At 38.7% G+C, this 18,414-nt stretch overlaps 1 protein-coding gene across 2 annotated transcripts in view; it reads left to right on the top strand.

Annotated features, from left to right (window-relative positions):
• The window catches only part of unc5cb (unc-5 netrin receptor Cb), a 313,489-nt gene that overhangs the window by 273,896 nt on the left and 21,179 nt on the right, over nucleotides 1–18,414 (top strand). For both annotated transcript variants that reach the window (XM_067433972.1, XM_067433973.1), the window contains 2 exons: nucleotides 8,282–8,369; nucleotides 9,987–10,158. In XM_067433972.1, coding sequence (XP_067290073.1) covers nucleotides 8,282–8,369; nucleotides 9,987–10,158 — 260 coding nt within the window. The remainder of the gene's footprint in view (nucleotides 1–8,281; nucleotides 8,370–9,986; nucleotides 10,159–18,414) is intronic.

Here is an 18,414-nt window from a genome sequence, read left to right as displayed (position 1 = left end):
AAAATAAATGGAGTGGAGGTGGACATTTTAAAGGCAGACTAACAGGTCTTTGAGGGTCAGAATTATAGCGGATAGACGGGTGTTCAAATACTTATTTGCAGCTGTATCATACAAATAAATACATACAAAACCATACATTGTTATTTCTGGATTTTTTTTTTGTGTGATTATGTCTCTCACAGTGGACATGCACCTATGATGACAATTTCAGACCCGTGCATGATTTCCTAGTGGGAGAACTTGCAAAATAGCAGGGTGTTCAAATACTTATTTTCCTCATGGTATATAGCGTGTTCACTCTGTCATTCTGGTAAAGGCGGTCGAGAACCTTCATCAAACACCCTAGTGTTGCAGCCAAGTCAGGTAGTACCACCAACAGCTGTTAACCATTACAAAAGGAGTAATTGAAACTTTTTATCTCAGAATTCGGACTATTTTTCTCAATATTGCGAGTTATAAAGTCAGAATTCTGAGATAAGTCGCAATTACTCCTTTTATTTAGATTATATATAACTATACAAGGAATATCTAATGGATGCACTGGGACTCAAGTAATGTATATTCTCATGCCTATATATGTGTGTATATCTCAGAGCTGGTCAAGTTGCTGAATGGGTGTTATGTAAATGTGGTCAGTCATATGTTAATGAGCTTATGTCTTATGTTTGTGATTTTAAAGCATTCATTTCTAGGTTTTTCTGTTGTGATGGACTGGAGAGAAGCGTTACAGTCGCATAAAACATCTCAACCTCTTATTTCAAAACATCACAGGAGCCTTTTAAGAAACATGACATTCATTTCGTCACAGTATTTACTTTTATATTGAGACATTAAATTATTTTACAATCACACATATTACCCAGAGGCACTTGGAGGACCAGCATGTCTTTCCCGTAAGTCATATTTAGCGTCTCCTGATGTCAGAGACTTTGGTGAATGATGGCACGATGCACTCAGCTCTGCAGTCGATAGATCTGGCCGTGTCTCGCTGAGCGCTCCTCATGGACGCCGTGAGTCTTACAGCCCCCGTGAGAGCTCTCTGCAGCTCATAAATTAGCTGCGAGCAGTGTTCAAAGTGACTTACCACGGCCGGTTAGATATAAAGGGATTAGGATGATCATTCTCACGCCTGACGCCCATCCACAGTGACCGCCGGCCACTCATTCATAACATAACCAGTGCTCTCTCTTTCCCGAGGAAACGGACAGAGTGTCTTAAAGGGATACTCCACCTCTTTTTCATATTAAACTGTTATTCCCTTAACTAAGACGAGTTGACACACACCTCTCTCGTCTCAGTGTGTGCTCTTAATCGCTCTGACGCGCGGTGACGATCTGATAGCATTAGCTTAGCCCACTAAGCCCAGTTCATTCACTATGGTACCAAACAGAGATCAAGTTAGAAGCCACCAAACTCCTCCACGTGTTCCCTATTTAAATACAGTTACACCAATAGCTGAACGATCAAATATGGGGACACAAAATAAAACGTGGCGCTTTTCTAAGCGGATTAAAAAGGAGAACTATAATGTGTGGCGGAATAGCACTTCTGAGAGTACTTCGGCTCGGCGCAGTAAAAAGTCCCGCCTGAAAAATCCTCCCTCACATCTCACTCTCATTTCTGTCAATAGGGGGAGATGTGAGGGAGGATTTTTCAGCCGTGACTTTTCACTGCGCCGAGTATAAGGGAATAACAGTTTAATATGAAAAAGCGGTGGAGTATTCCTTTAAGGGTAGATTCCTGATGGCTTGTTAACAGGATGCGGATGTGAGCGTTTCTTCACGCGGCGCGATTCACTTTTCCCTCAGATAAGGCACACAGCACACCCCAGGATTTAACTAGGACTTGAAGAACACTTAAACTGTCTAAACTTTCAGATGTGGTGAAATATAATGTTCAATAAGATTCTCTCTTTTGTGCACAGTAAATACTTTTATGGACCATTTAAAAACATGGACTGACATTCACTGCCTGTTTTATGTCCAGAATGTGAGACCGTTCAGAGTGAAACAGACATTCAGTGGGAACAGATGTCAGGCTTGATTTTATCTGTCAGGCGTTGTTTGGATCAACCAGACTTCTCACAGCATTGTGTGCGCGTGTGTGTGTGATGGGTAGGTTTAGGGGCAGTGTAGGGGGATAGAATGCAGTGTAAAATCCATTATGCCTATGGAAAGTCCCCAAAATTCCCTAAAACAGTGTGTGTGTGTGTGTGTGTGTGTGTGTGTGTGTGTGTGTGTGTGTGTGTGTGTGTGTGTGTGTGTGTGTGTGTGTGTGTGTGTGTGTGTGTGTGTGTGTGTGTGTGTGTGTGTGTGTGTGTGTGTGTGTGTGTGTGTGTGTGATGGGTAGGTTTAGGGGCAGTGTAGGGGGATAGAATGCAGTGTAAAATCCATTATGCCTATGGAAAGTCCCCAAAATTCCCTAAAACAGTGTGTGTGTGTGTGTGTGTGTGTGTGTGTGTGTGTGTGATGGGTAGGTTTAGGCGTAGGGTGTGTGTGCGTGCGTGCGTGCGTGCGTGTGTGTGTGTGATGGGTAGGTTTAGGTGTAGGGTGTGTGTGTGTGTGTGTGTGTGTGTGTGTGTGTGTGTGTGTGATGGGTAGGTTTAGGGGCAGTGTAGGGGGATAGAATGCAGTGTAAAATCCATTATGCCTATAGAAAGTCCCCAAAATTCCCTAAAACAGTGTGTGTGTGTGTGTGTGTGTGTGTGTGTGTGTGTGTGTGTGTGTGTGTGTGTGTGTGTGTGTGTGTGTGTGTGTGTCTGTGTGTGTGTGTGTGTGTGTGTGATGGGTAGGTTTAGGCGTTGTGTGTGCGTGCGTGCGTGCGTGTGTGTGTGTGATGGGTAGGTTTAGGTGTAGGGTGTGTGTGTGTGTGTGTGTGTGTGTGTGTGTGTGTGTGTGTGTGTGTGTGTGTGTGTGTGTGTGTGTGTGTGTGTGCGTGCGCGCGCGTGTGTGTGTATGTGTGTATTTACACTGCTGTCCAAAAGTTGGGATCTGTAAGATTTTTAATGTTTTGGAAAAGTGTCTCTTCTGCTCACGAAGGCTGCATTTATTTAAATAAAAATACAAAAAAAAATGTATATTGTGAAATATTATTACAATTTAAAATAACTGTTTTCTGTTTGGATATATTTTAGTGTAATTTATTCCTGTGGTCTAAGCTGAATTTTCAGCATCATTACTCCTGTGTTGAAAAAAGTTGTGAACAATTTTTTTCAGGATTCTTTGTTGAACAGAAAGTTCAAAAGAACAGCTTTTTTATGAAATTGAAAGCTTGCATAACTACGAAAGTTTAGGGTCAGTAAGAATTATTTTATTTTTTTGAAAGGAATTAATGAAGTTCATGCATCAAGGACACATTAAATTGGTCAAAAACATTTATAATGTTACAAAAGATTGAATTTCAAATAAATGTTGTTCTTTCTATTCATCAAAGAACCCTGAAATTTTTTTTTTTACACGACTGTTTTGAACACTGATAATAATCATAAATGTGTGTTGATCATCAAATCCTCATATGAGTGATTAGTGAAGGATCATGTGACACTTAAGTGTATATATATAATAACGTGCACTAATGAATTGTCCACAATAACGGCAGGAACATGAATTGAGTTCATTAAGAGTTGATTTTGATGTGATGTTCCTCTCTCTGTTTTGTCCTTGGGCTCTTGAGGGCCGCTCTGGATGCACAAATCAGTGAGTCTGAGACTGGAGGCATTCATCAGTCCGGATATTTCCACTGTTGTGCAGAAGAAGTCACAAGCTAGCTTAAGAAAACATTATAAATGAATGTTCTCTGAAACATGTAAAGCGCTTTGTGTACCTAGAAAAGTGCTATACACTCAAAAAATAAAAAAAGCTTTTTGTTCTAACTTAATAAAATGATGCCACCTATTTCCACACAGTTAAACTGATCTACTTGAACTTAAACTTGGTTAATTGCACTGATGAGTAAAGTTCATCCAAAGTGACTGAGATTTCAGTTTCATTTGACGCATTCTGTGAATGTTTCCTGATCATAATTTACTCATTGTGTTGAGTCGATCAGTGCTGTTGTTGGTCAGACTGGTGCCCTTGGGCAGATTTGCACATGTCTTCTGTGTTTTTAAGAAAATGGAAAGACCTGATAGAGTTTAGATGTATAATGTTTCATTATGTTGAACATTAAACAGAGTTTGTAGAATATGTTTGTAAAATATATAGCAGGTCCTCACCCCCAGCACACGCTCTACACTTCACCACAATCATAACCTCTAAAACACTAACATAACAGAAACTTTTAAATACCAACATAACAGAACATTAAACAATAAAAAGTCTCTCCATTTTCTCAGATTGTTAAAAAATGCATAAAATAGCACTTTATTTAAACATTTACTCTAAATTCAGCCACTTTGCAAAGCATGATGGGAAGTGAAAGTCCTGTTTGTTTGAGTTACTTGATTAAAACGTTATTTCAAAACGAAAATATCAAGTTATGTCAAAGAATGACCGTTTTAAGTCAGTTTAACATTAAGCATGTGAACCAGAAACCTGATATAATGCACTGTCAGAAAAAAGGTACAGTGCTGTCAGTGGGGCGGTCCCCTAAGGTACAAAACCAAAGGTTTTACTAAGGTACTACTATGTTCCTTTAAGGTACTAATATGCACTCTTGAAGTACTGATATGTAACTTTTAAGGTATAAATATGTACCATTCAGGGGTGTTTACGATACTAGATAAAAATGATACACTCTAAAAAATAAAGGTTCTTAATGGTTCTTTGGCGGGGTGTATGGTTCAATAAAGAACCTTTAATATCCAAAGAACAGTGGTGGAAAGAGAACTGAAAAAGCATACTCCCGTAGAAGTACTGTTACTTGCTAAAAAATGTAATTTAAGTAGAGTAAAAGTACCTGTCCTAAATACTACTCAAAGTAGGAGTAAAAAGTAGCCCTTTTAAAAGTACTCGAGTAGTGAGTATTATGCTATGAATATTAGTCCACCTTATACCCTGCAAATTAAAAATGTAGCTTACTCTTTTATGGATGATTCTCAGTAAGAACAAAAAGCATATCACCAAAAAATATTTATTTAAATATTTATTTTTATTTTTGACTGTTAGCACTAAAAATACAGCCATGTAATATTTGAGAAATCAGCCAATAATCTGGTAACATTTATGACCACCATTCTGTAGAGGTTTTCACCACTGATTATTTTTTGCTTGGAATTAAAAAATAAACCTGATTTAAATATTAATCTGATGTTTCATAAAAGTTATACGCTATATACATGGCCTGCAATTTTAAATCGCCATGTGAGAAGACATTACATTAAAATATGCACTTCAATAAGCTGACAGAGAGCAGGTTTAATGCGTTTACATGTTAAACGTAATCGACGTAAGGGACAAAGATGTAGCAGTGCCGATCGGTTTGCGAGGCCTGGCAAACAATCGAGCTAAATGAAGAGTTTCCAGCAGGTGGCACCGCGAGCTTGTGCGGCACTAACAGGATACAGACTATTTATGCATGTATTAGAAAATGTAATATTCTGCGGTCCATTTGTAGTAATTGTTTAAGGCGATTTGACGATTGCAGTCATCATACAGTAGCAGCACTAACCCTCTTTCATAAAGCGCGCCTCGAGGCTGGCCGCTGTGGTTGATTTGACGGGAGTCGCGCGTGACGCATGGAGACGCAGGACTGATTATTCGTCTTAGCCAATCACATTGACAGGAAAAATAAATAAACAATGTAGCGACAGCAGGTTTAGGGAAAATAGTGCAGTAAAAGTACCGATACAGCACTTAAAATGTACTCAAGTAAAGCCCCATTCGCACGGGACTAGTATTATTACTCTGGTGATTTGTAATAATTGCAGAGAATGTCTGCAATCTTAATCCCGCGCGAATCGGCCATGTCTGTAATTTGTAAAGTAAAAATTCCCCCGCAAATTACCTACCATATTTCGACGAACACCAAGGTCCTGTGCGAATCGACATCTGTGATTTGGTCAGGATTAGGCGGATCGGATATAATTTTTGCAAGCTTTTTTTTTGTTCCTGTGAGCATTTCTATGTAATAAAGTCTGCATTCATAATGCCCACCGTTATGAATTCCCGTGCAGCCACCCGCACGGATTATACTTTCACTTCAGAATGAGTATCAATTTGGGAGTAATCTGATTGAATGGTTTAATATTAACATCAATACTGTTCTTAATGAAAAACAGAACAGAACAGAACAGAACAATGACAAGCTTGTTTAAATAGGCGCTTCTACATTTAGTTTTGAAACTGAATCTTTTACCGTATACTGTCAGCTTCTCACTCGTGATAAATGAAATCTGATTCCTGCCGCTGGTCTGTGCTCAGTTCATGGTGTCTGTTCACTAACTGACCGAAATTGTTTATTTATTAGGCTACTGTAAAATAATAAAAACGATATCGATGCCTGTTTATGATTTCATACAGCTATATCTATAACGAAGTCTTGACGTCATATCTGGGAGATAAGTCAGTAAATTTGAGTAAAATCACAGGCTTTGTTTATCCCGTGCGAATGCGCCGCAAAACTCAGATGTGGAACCCATTTCTAAATCACAGAGGTCCCCAGATAATACTAATCCCGTGCGAATTGTGCTTAAAAGTACACTGTTTTTTTTAAACTACTTAAAAAAGTACAATTCCTGAGAACAATTACTCAATTACAGTGACGAGAGTATTTGTAATTCGTTACTTTATACCAGGGCCGGCTCTAGCTCTTTGGTTGCCCTAGGCGAGATGGACTTTTGCGCCCCCCACCCCTCCCCACCCCACTCACTTTTATCGTCTCTATTCTAATTCAGCACGTCTGTTTTCCTAGGCCTACCCGTAACCGAGTTAAACACGTTTGCCGCTTTATTTCCACTTTTCAAACATTTTCTCACTTTTTATTGAAAATATATGCCTTTCCGATCTGATATGTGATGGGAAAAGGGAATAGAGCGAGTGTGGCAAAAGGCAGGATCACACCTCTGATCGATCTGCATCAAATCTTGATGCCATGCGCCTTACCACTACACTACAGCCACTGTAAAGAACTTGGTGAACACAGCATATTTGTGTTTAATGTAAATAATATGGCATCTATCGTTAGGCTGCTCCAGTAAAAAAAAAAAAAAAAAAACGAGAGGCCGTATTTATTTCCTTCCGACGCCCACGTAGAGAGTTTTTGTACTTTTCATAAATAACATGCATACGTTATCCATATTCATAACGAACTGGACTTTTGATGACATCCATTTAGGTTATTGTAGATTATTGTCAGTGAAGTTATGTTTGCAATACGTATAGTAATTATGTAGAAAACTAGCAAGTGATAGCTTAGTGACAATATTAATAATATTTATAAAATAAATATTAGTTGATAAGATTGATACTAAGTAATTTTATTTAGTTTGACAACTTATTGGCTGAGATAAGAAGACTAACCTCTATAGTGGGCTTTCTTTCGATTTTCTTCCTTTCTTTTTTTCTCTTTTTCCGTCCCTGTGCATCCGCGGGGTTTAGACGCCTCATTTTTGATGAACGCGCAAGATGAGCACTTGCCTGACCTAACGCCTGAACTAATAATCAATAATCACCATCAATTCAATCTAATAATCAGGTTGATAAGTAATTAAACGTGTGGCTGAGGGGGCGCCCTATGATGATCATGTTTAATGATTATTATGTTGTATTTCGCTTGTTTCGATTCTATGCTTAATGGGAAGTAATGGGTGGCACTAGAGCGCGCTCGCGCCCCTAACACAATTGTCGCCCTAGGCAACCGCCTAGCTCGCCTATAGCAAACGCCGGCCCTGCTTTATACCACTGCCACAGAACCTTTCCATTACACAAAAGGTTCTTTGTAGTGCAAAAATGTTATTTAGACTATAAAATGGTTAGAAAAAAGTGGTTCTTTAAAGAACCTTTCACAAAACGGTTCTTTGGGGAGCCAAAAATGGTTCTTCTATGGCATCACTGTGAAAACCCCGTTTTTGTTTCTTCCCGGCAGCTTTATTTTTAAGGGTGTAGACGAACATTCAACTAAACATTTTAACAAAAAACTTTCCTTTAATGATGTATAAAGTACGTTTTGAGAACATTATTGTTCTATTAGAGTGTTTGTTCATAACCCAGAGAATGCTCCTGTGAGTTTGACGCTGACGGGGCTTTTGGTACGGGGTGGCAGAGGTCACAGGCTGGCAGACTGATGGTGTGTGTGTGTGTGTGTGTGTGTGTGTGTGTGTGTGTGTGTGTGTGTCTCTCTGCAGGAGTGAGCTTGTTGGTGCCAGCGGGTGCCATCCCTCAGGGACGAGTCTATGAGATGTACGTGACGGTTCACAGGAAGGAGAGCATGAGGTATTGTCCTCACACTAACCACAGCTCTGCCCTGACAAACAGCCTCATCCTGGGTATTATCACCCATGAAGATGGCCATCTGTACCTGACACATGACTGCACATGCTCAGAGGATACTCTCTCAATGCTCACCTGTTAAAGGAACACTCCACCATTTTTAGAAATAGGGCTAATTCAACTTCTTTCCTACATTTAGATATGTGGGCAAATGCATTTTAGTCTCAGTGCATGCATTGTTTTCGCTAGATTAGCTTAGCATAATGAATGGAATCCTATGTTGCCAGATAGCATGTCCGGAGTAAAAGTGATAAAAAAAAACCCCACCTGAATACTTCTTGTTGCCTGCATATTCACAACAAGTACAAATAGCGATGAGTGAATCTTTGAATTTACTCATCTTTATGAGTGAATCATTGAATCATTCACTCAAGAGTTTTGCTCAAAAACACTGATTCATCCAGTATTGAAACAAATTATGTTTTTATGAATGAGTCATTGAATAATTCACTCAAGAGATTAATTCAAAAACACAGAATCATCCAGTAATGAAACAAGTAAAGTCTTCGAGTGAGTCATTGAATCATTCACTCAAAAGTTTTGTTCAAAAAAACAGATTCATCCAGTAATGAAACAAGTGGAGTCTTTAGGAGTGAGTCATTGAATCATTCACTCAAGAGATTTGTTCAAAAAAACAGATTCATCCAGTAATGAAACAAGTAAAGTCTTCGAGTGAGTCATTGAATCATTCACTCAAGAGATTTGTTCAAAAAAACAGATTCATCCAGTAATGAAACAAGTGAAGTCTTAATGAGTGACTCATTGAATCATTCACTCCAGAGATTTGCTCAAAACACTGATTCATCTGGTAATGAAACAAGTAAAGTCTTTATGAGTGAGTCATTGAATCATTCTCTCAAATAAAAAAATACAGCATTAACATTTTGTCTCTAGTAAATTACATGTTATTTTGTTTAGTTGTTATTAAATACTGTCACAATGGTTTCTTCCAGCTGATAAATGATAAAACAGCCAATCAGAATCCATCCTGGTTTAAAGAACTCCAGCGTTTAAAGTAACAGACATCAAAACTGCAGAGCGCTTGTAATAAACAACAATACTGTACAAGTGTGTGGATGCTAATATAGGTATCTTTATAGTTATCGTTGTCTTCGGGCCTTTATAGAGCTCTGAGAAATTAATTTTCTCTCACTTGACTTGTACTTGTCAACCTCGTAGTGTATGAGCTTTATTCGGTTATTTAGTCATTTAAAGGGTTAGTTCACCCAAAAAGGAAAATTCTGTCATCAATGACTCAGCCTATGAATCATGAATCGATTCACTGATTCATAACCGTTTGAATCTTTATTAGAGGATTGAACACAAACCCAGAAGAGAAGCCAATGCTGAATAAAGTCGTAGTTTTTGTTATTTTTGGACCCAAATGTATTTTGGATGCTTCAAGAGACTCTAATTAACCCACTGATGTCTCATATGGACTACTGTGATGATGTTTTTATTCCCTTTCTGGACAGGGACAGTATATCGTACATATGTAACCCTTTAACATCGCTCCACCGATGCTCATGGTGTTTTTGTGTGTTTTTTTTTTGTCTCCAGGCCGGTGGTGGACGATACTCAGGAGACAGTTCTGAGTCCTGTGGTTAGCTGCGGCCCTCCTGGAGCTCTCCTGACGCGGCCCGTCATCATCACCATGCATCACTGTGCCGAGGCCGACAGCGAGGATTGGCTCATTCAGCTGAGGAGCCAATCACAGCAGGGCCAGTGGGAGGTGAGTGGGCGGAGCCACAGAAAGCATGTCAACTAAGGAAGGCAGTTCAAATGGTAGCCATCGAGTTTAAAAGTGCAGATCGTTTTCTCTTTTTTTAAAAAACTTTTTTTAATACAAACAGACAAGTACAATATTTACAAAAGAGAAATTAGATGCAAAATACAAAGACCAACAATACATACATAAGAGCCGATTTGTGTGTGTGTGTAACTGTGTGTGTAATTGTGTAAAAGTGTAACTGGGTGTGGGATTGGAAATATTTGAATAAAAGAGCATGTAGGGAAATACAACAGACATAACAAGAGTAAAAATATATATATATATATATATATATATAAAATATATACGTTGAGAATAGAATGCCTATGAATAGAATAGCAACAAACCGAACTGAAAACCGTGGTTAAAAACCAAGGTATGTATTGAACCGTGGACTAACTGTATTGTTGCATCCCATATATATATATGATGATAATAGAGAAAAAAAAGTACAGTCTATCTAATTGAATGGAGAACGATGGATGGAAAGGTCTTCTCTTGTGTTAGAGCCCTAAAAATACAAAATCTGACACACACACACACACACGCACACACTCACTCATAAATAGCTTGAGCTCAAACTCTCAGGTTAATGTGTTGAAATGCATGTGCATAGTGACCTGGAAATGCCAATTAAGATTAAAGAGTTTAAGCCACGAGGCGAATCACAACATTGCAAACTTTAATTTGAAGCAAAAAAGTATTTGAAAGTTATTTATTTTATTTCCATAACAACACTTTGTGAACAACATAATCAAATAAAAACGGCAGAGAACGTTTATTGCAAATATGCATATAGATCCAAATAGATTGACTCGATTACATCACTCACAGTGCTTCAAGGGAGTGGGCGGGGCTAAAGAGCTCTTTTGGTGCGTTTTGCTCACTTCGAGACTGATTGGTGGAACTTTCTGCACAGCATCATGGGTAATGTTAGCCTGGTTTTACCAGACTCTCTGACATTTCATTTGTACATAGAGTCTGGCCACTCTCCATTGACAAGGGTTTATTTCCGCGAAGGCGGGCACCCTGTTGAGGTTTAAAACTATTGGATCTGCCATAACCAATCGCTAATGTTTGGTCGTGACGTATGTCATGCGCCCTTCGCCTGTTTCACACAAATCCGTCAAAATAAAAGCACATGTGCATGCCACCTCAGTAATAAAACTATAGGATAAAACCTAAAACTCGTGCATTCGGATTGTGATTTATTCACGCCACGGTGGACAGGAGAGCTTTGTGATCGGGAACGCGGCGCTCACGTGGTCCGTAACATCATTGTTATGCTGTAAATAAAATGTCATATGCTTGGTATGATAATAAATGCTGCTATAAATAACGGACCGATTCAAATGTTTAAGTGCTTTTATTTTAATTTGTTTGAGCGGTGATGAAATATATTGCTCTTGTAAATACTTGCCAGCATTTTAAGGGAATACAAGTCTAGAAATGCATCCTAATAACAGCAAAGCAACCGTATGGTGTTCTGCAGTGGTCAAAAATGATTACAAACAGTGAATTTTGAAGTGATATATTGTTGAAAACTCAGAGATGTGGATTCGGACAGCTGTTACATCAACACGACCTTGCGTTTGTCAAAAGCAGTCGGTAACTCAGCCGGGGATTGTTACGCGGGTGGTGAGAGACGGGCGGCAATAAAATAACTGACCAGTCCCTGTAACTTAAATGATGGCAATACCTTCCGGCCCCACGGGAAACAGTTACCGTCCGAATAACTTCAGCAACTCCTTCATCACTAACAAAGCGATCTGGAAAATCAAACTTTTCCCTAATTCACCCTGATGGGGAGGAGGGCCACAATATCATGTCCACCAACAAACCCCAGCAAAGATTGTTATTGCTCCGGCTTTAACTTCTGGATATTCGGCAGCGGTGCCACAATGCAATGAATGGTTTCGTTCGCATCTTTCTCCGCCGCCATTACTGAACTACATCTCAAACTAGCGCTTGACATCAACGTCATCGTTCTCAGCCACTCCCTCTGTTCGCTGATTGGACCGGTAAAAATTTGTTCGGAGAAAACCTAAGAATACGCCGCAGTCCCAGACGGAGTACTGAAGGAAAATGAAAATTGAGCGGAAGTACATAGGAGGGCAGAGCCAGGCTAGGGGAATGTAGTTTTTCCACCAAGAATTCTGGATTACTGAATTGAAACTTATTTAAACTAAAATAATGCAGGCTGACACTTTAACTGAAGCAAATAACAACCTTTCAGTAGGGCTGACTTTAAAGGTTTATAAGTCCATGTTAAAATCAATGCTCTATATGAAGAAAAATATATATTTTTTGCTTCTGGAACCTGACTTTTGCACTGTTATTATTAAATAAAAATAAAACCATAAAAAACACATTTTCAATACTTTGACATTGTGGGAAAGTGAACGACATTGTTTTTTTTATAAATAACCTGTGTATTTTTCCGCTGTTATCCATGGAATGAAGCAGCCAGAGGTCAGACGTGTTGCTCTGAAGCGTCGGATCTCTGTGTGTGTGTGTGTGTGTGTGTGTGTGTGTGTGTGTGTGTGTGTGTGTGTGTGTGTGTGTGTGTGTGTGTGTGTTGTGTACATGCGCCGACCCCCTGCGGAGATCCGGCCGGCGTCCTGTTGGATATCAGGCGGCTTGGACACCAAAAGCCCAGACAGCTGTCAGCGAATCCACCCGCGCGGGTTCTGCTCAACACAAACCCAGAGTTAATTAGAAAATGGCGATGAAGAGCAGCTTGTTATCAGCCTGAATGTTGGGGCAAGTTTGTGATAGCGGCCACCTACTGACCTTGACATTTAAGGGATAGTTCACCCAAAAATGAAAATTCTGTCAACATTTACTCACCCTCAAGTTGTTTCAAACCTGTATGAGTTTCTATGTTCTCCTGAACACAAAAGAAGATATTTTGAAGAATGTTCCCAACAAAGCAGATAGAATAACCATTCAATACCATAGTAGGGAAAAATACTATGATAGTCAATGGTTGCTCTATCTGCTTTGTTAGGAACATTCTTCAAAATATCTTCTTTTGTGTTCAGGAGAACATAGAAACAGGTTTGGAACTGCTTGAGGGTGAGTAAATGTTGACAGAATTTTCATTTTTGGGTGAAATCGCTTTAACCACACTGCAAAAAAAAATTTTCTTACTTAGTATTTCTGTCTTGTTTCTAGCCAAAATATCCCAAAAAATAAATATCTTGAAATTCTCAAGTAAAAATCATTGTCTTGATTTGGGGGGGAAAAATAAGCTAAATAATCTGCCAATCGGTTAAGCATAATAATAATAAGCATAATAATCTTTTCTGTTTGAATTAAGATTTTGCTCACCCCACTGGCAGATTATTTATCTTATTTTAAGCAAAAAGTCTCTAAATTTTGAGTTATTTTTCCCCAAAACAAGACAAAAATGTTGACTTGTCTAGTAAATACTTCTTGTTTTAAGAATGTTTAGATGTTTTTTAGACAAAAATATTAAGTAAGAAAAGCATTTTTTGCAGTGCGGGCGGCGAGGAGTTGTTGTTTATCTGAAGCGAGCCGAGGGCGTAGCTGTGAACAGAACTCCTGCAACTCCTCCACGCGGCCCTTTATTGTTATCACACACAAACACAATGGCGGAGAGTTAATTAGCCGTGCAGGAGGTGACGCGGCCCACGCAAGAGCTGCGATACTCTCACACCACCTCAAAACACTCATTCACACCCCTCATTACTCTCACTACAGTAACTACTGCATCATTACACTGCCAAATAGTCATAGTATTCTATATATGGTGTATTACACTGCCACATGAATCAAAAAAATATATATCACAAAGTTTATTTCCCTAATTCCATTCAAAAAGTGAAATTTCAATTCCTTACACACAGAATGATATATTTTAAATGTTTATTTCTTTTAATTTTGATGATTATAACTGACAAGTGAGATAAATCCCAAATTCAGTATCTCAGAAAATTTGAATATTACGTCAGACCAATACAAAGAAAGGATTTTTAGAAATCTCGGCCTACTGAAAAGTATGAACATGAACAGTATGAGCATGTCCAGCACTCAACACTTAGTTGTGGCTCCTTTTGCCTGAATTACTTCAGCGATGCGGCGTGGCATGGAGTCGATCAGTCTGTGGCTCGGCTCAGGTGTGATGAGAGCCCAGGTTGCTCTGATAGTGGCCTTCAGCTCTTCTGCATCTTCCTCTTCAAAATACCTCATAGATTTCCTATGGGGTTAAAATCAGGCGAGTTTGCTGGTCAGTTAAGAACAGGTATACCATAGTCCTTAAACCAGGAACTGGCTGCTTTGGCACTGTGTGCTGGTGCCAAGTCCTGTTGGAAAATGAAATCTGCATCTCCGTAAAGTTGGTCAGCAGCAGGAAGCATGAAGTGCTCTAAAACTTCCTGGTATACGGCTGCGCTGACCTTGGACCTCAGAAAACACAGTGGACTAACACCAGCAGAAGACATGGCAGCCAAAACCATCACTGACTGGAAACTTTACCTCAAGCCTCTCCTCTCTTCCTCCAGACTCTGGTACCCGGATTTCCAAAGGAAATGTAAAATTTACTTTCATCAGAGAACATGTTTTTGGACCACTCAGCAGCCCTTTTTGTCTTTAGCCCAGGTGAGACGCTTCTGTTGATCAAGAGTGCTTGACACAAGGAATGCGACAGCTGAAACCCATGTCCTAAATACGTCTGTGCGCAGTGGTTCTTAAAGCACTGACTCCAGCTGCAGTCCACTCTTTGTGAATCTCCTCCACATTTTTGAATGGGTTTTGTTTCACAATCCTCTCCAGGGTGTAGTTATCCCTATTGCTTGTACACTTTTTTTCTACCACATCTTTTCTTTCCCTTTGCCTTTCTATTAATATGCTTGGACACAGTGCTCTGTGAACAGCCAGCCTCTTTTGCAATGACCTTTTGTGTCTAGCCCTCCTTGTGCAAGGTGTCAATGGTCGTCTTTTGGACAACTGTCAAGTCCGCATACTACCCCATGATTGTGTCGCCTACAGAACTAAACTGAGAGACCATTTAAAGGCCTCTGCAGGTGTTTTGAGTTCATTAGCTGATTAGTGTGTGGCACCAGGTGTCTCAAATATTGAACCATTTCACAATATTCTAATTTACTGAGATACTGAATTTGGGATTCTCCTTAGTTGTCAATTATAATAATCAAAGTTAAAAGAAATAAACATTTGAAATTTATCAGTCTATGTGTAATGAATGAATATAATATACAAGTTTCACTTTTTGAATGGAATTAGTGAAATAAATCCACTTTTTGATGATATTCTAATTATATGAAAAATAACATGAAAACATTTTTAAACTTCAATTAAAATTAAAACTGAAAACTTTAATATTTCATGTTTGGCAGTAACCTACTGAAAGATCTATAAAACAAATCATTGATAATTTGCACATTTGCATTTGTTAATTATATTTATAATATTATAATATATTACTATCGATATAAAAATTATTGTATAATTTATACACTTTTATGATATAATATAATAATTATATAATATATATATATTATTTTATATATATTATTTTGAGTTGTGTTTTTGTTAACTAAAGCCAAAAAAAACGTTTTGGTAATGGTAATCAAGCTAAAATTAAAATAACACTGGAAAGAGCAATTATTGGCATAATTTGGCAGATATTTACCCATTTTGAGATGAATAACAGCAATGTTAATGAATAACCCATAATATTATTTATAATGAAAATAAAGTAGTTAATTTAATTCCCAGGGTTTTATTTTCCGTCATTGTGTTTTATCTTGCATATCAGTCACTGGCAGCGTGAAAACATGCACTACTGTTTGTGGGATATTTCAGATCGGTGTGACATTGAGAAAATCTGAGCGAATCTCGTGAGCAGGAAGCCTCTCTCTCTCTCTCTCTCTCTCTCTCTCTCTCTCTCTCTCTCTCTCTCTCTCTCTCTCTCTCTCTCTCTCTCTCTCTCTCTCTCTCTCTCTCTCTCTCTCTCTCTCTCTCTCTCTCTCTCTCTCTCTCTCTCTCTCTCTCTCTCTGATAGAAGCGCTCCTCCCTCTTTTGATCGCTCCAAGCATCTGTCAAAGCTCGCTCCGCCGTCAGTGTGACTCTTCATTGGTCTCCCCAGAGACACTCGCTGCTTTTGAGCTGCTTAGCAACAGTCTGTGACCTTGTCTCATCTTCTCAAACATAAAGTACTCTTGGATCGCCTTCAGCCATTCACACAGAGAAGCGGCCGATGGTGGGCGGCTGGTGAAAGCCGGCCAGAGGAAGCAGAAAGCGGCGTCCTGTTGTCTTCAGATGAGATAAACTCTTGTCAAATGTGCTGGAAAGAAAGCGTGTTTTATCCTGGGCTCTTCTCTCGATCTGAAATAATGAGCGCTTCCTGTTGCTGAGAGACGCCGCGGTCCACCACACACTTTCTGCTGCAGTTTTCATTTTTCAGAAGCTTGTTCCCTGCATGCATGCATAATCTGACGGAGGAAGAAAATAGATGTTTGTTTGATTCCGAAGCGTTTGCAATTTGGCTCTAAATTGAATGCAAATTCGATTTGAAAAGAAGAATCCTGTTTTCGGCTTCCTGTCGAGGCACAGATGAATCGCACGCAGCGAAGCCGCTCTGAACTGGTCAGCTGACGCTCGAAACACTGACAGATGAAGTGATGAATTCAAAAGTTGACCCAAAATTAAAAAATGACTGTGGGTGGATGCTTTCAAGCTCCAGAAAATGACAGAAAAGACATAAAAGTATCATAACGTTAATCCATATGACTCATGCACACTTATGCATATTCAAATTTGCAGTGCTGCGTTCATTTATGCAGTTCTTTTCATGCATAATGACTTAAATTTTAGATTGCTTCCCTCATAAAGCCTTAAAGCCCATTAAGCCCTGTATGACTTCATGATACATTTATTATAATATTATATAACACAAACACACACGTGTGTATATATGTGTATATATAGATGTGTGTGTGTGTGTGTGTGTGTGTTTGTTGTATATTAATATAATAGTTGTGTTATTGTTTCTAAAACTATCCTGTGAACAAATTAGAATTGCAATGAGCATATGCAGTAAAAATGTGAAACATACATATTCAGTGTCTTCACTAAATGCTCAGTTACCTCACTAAATACCGTCATTTTTAACTTTATTGTATTTTCAAATAACTGTGCAAATAGTATATAGTGCTGTCTTGAGTATTTTCAGGTAGTGTCACCAAAATCAGACTTTTTTGCATTGGAAAATATTTACAGAGTGAACTGGGAAACTGACTTGACTTTCTTGTTCATAAATAATGGTGTCAGGACTTTTCATCTTGATGACACTGACACTTTCATTGGCATGAATACTTGCTTTTGAGGAATGAGTGATCCATTTTGAGCAAGTGACACGCAGTGTTGGGGAAAGTTACTTTGAAAAGTAATGTATTACAATATTGTGTTACTCCCTTAAAAAGTAACTGAGTTACTTTTTCAGGAAAGTAATGTTATTTTACTTTTGCTTACCTGTTTTTTATAACAAAAAAATTCTATTTTCGTGCAAATATAAAGACCACTTCACAACAAAATTTAAATAAAAAACCTCAGGCCGAAGTAAAAATGCTAATTCACGCATGTACAAAAGATTACATTAAATTAAATACATTAAACAAACCTTTCAGCTGTGCTTGCATTCTGGATAATGGGAAAAAAGTTTAACACTTTTACTTCACCAATAAAAACAGAAAAACTAAAGTATTTTTTGCTTTTGGTTTAATCTGTTAACCGTCACTGGCCCACCGGTGGGCCCATTTGCCACTGCATGTTTAAAACAATTTTATCCTATATTTATTCTGATCTAATGTTGACAAACTATATATTATTCGAAAGCTTACGAACTCAAGATTCATCCTGTGAAAACCGTTTTGAAATCAGACCTTGCATTACCATGGAAACGGTGCTCTAATTTCATGTTTCATATTTATTTAACTACTTCATAATTAGGGCTGTAACGATATGCGATATGATATCGAAATCGCAATACGCAGGTCCACGAACCTGTATCGCGATGTGAGGAGGCAGAATCGCGACACACCCCTACCAACTCCCAGAATTATCCTTCCTGTCCAGGTCCAACTTTCAAGTCAGCAGTATGGCAACATTTCAGCTACCCGGTGGAGAACAAGGATGGCAATCGTGTAGTTGACAAGACCCACACAATTTGCTGTA

The sequence above is a fragment of the Pseudorasbora parva genome, chromosome 23 (genome assembly GCF_024679245.1).
Source record: "Pseudorasbora parva isolate DD20220531a chromosome 23, ASM2467924v1, whole genome shotgun sequence".
Classification (NCBI taxonomy): Eukaryota; Metazoa; Chordata; class Actinopteri; order Cypriniformes; family Gobionidae; genus Pseudorasbora; species Pseudorasbora parva.
The sequence above is the reverse complement of the archived record's forward strand: the minus strand, read 5'-3'. Positions and strand labels throughout refer to the sequence as shown.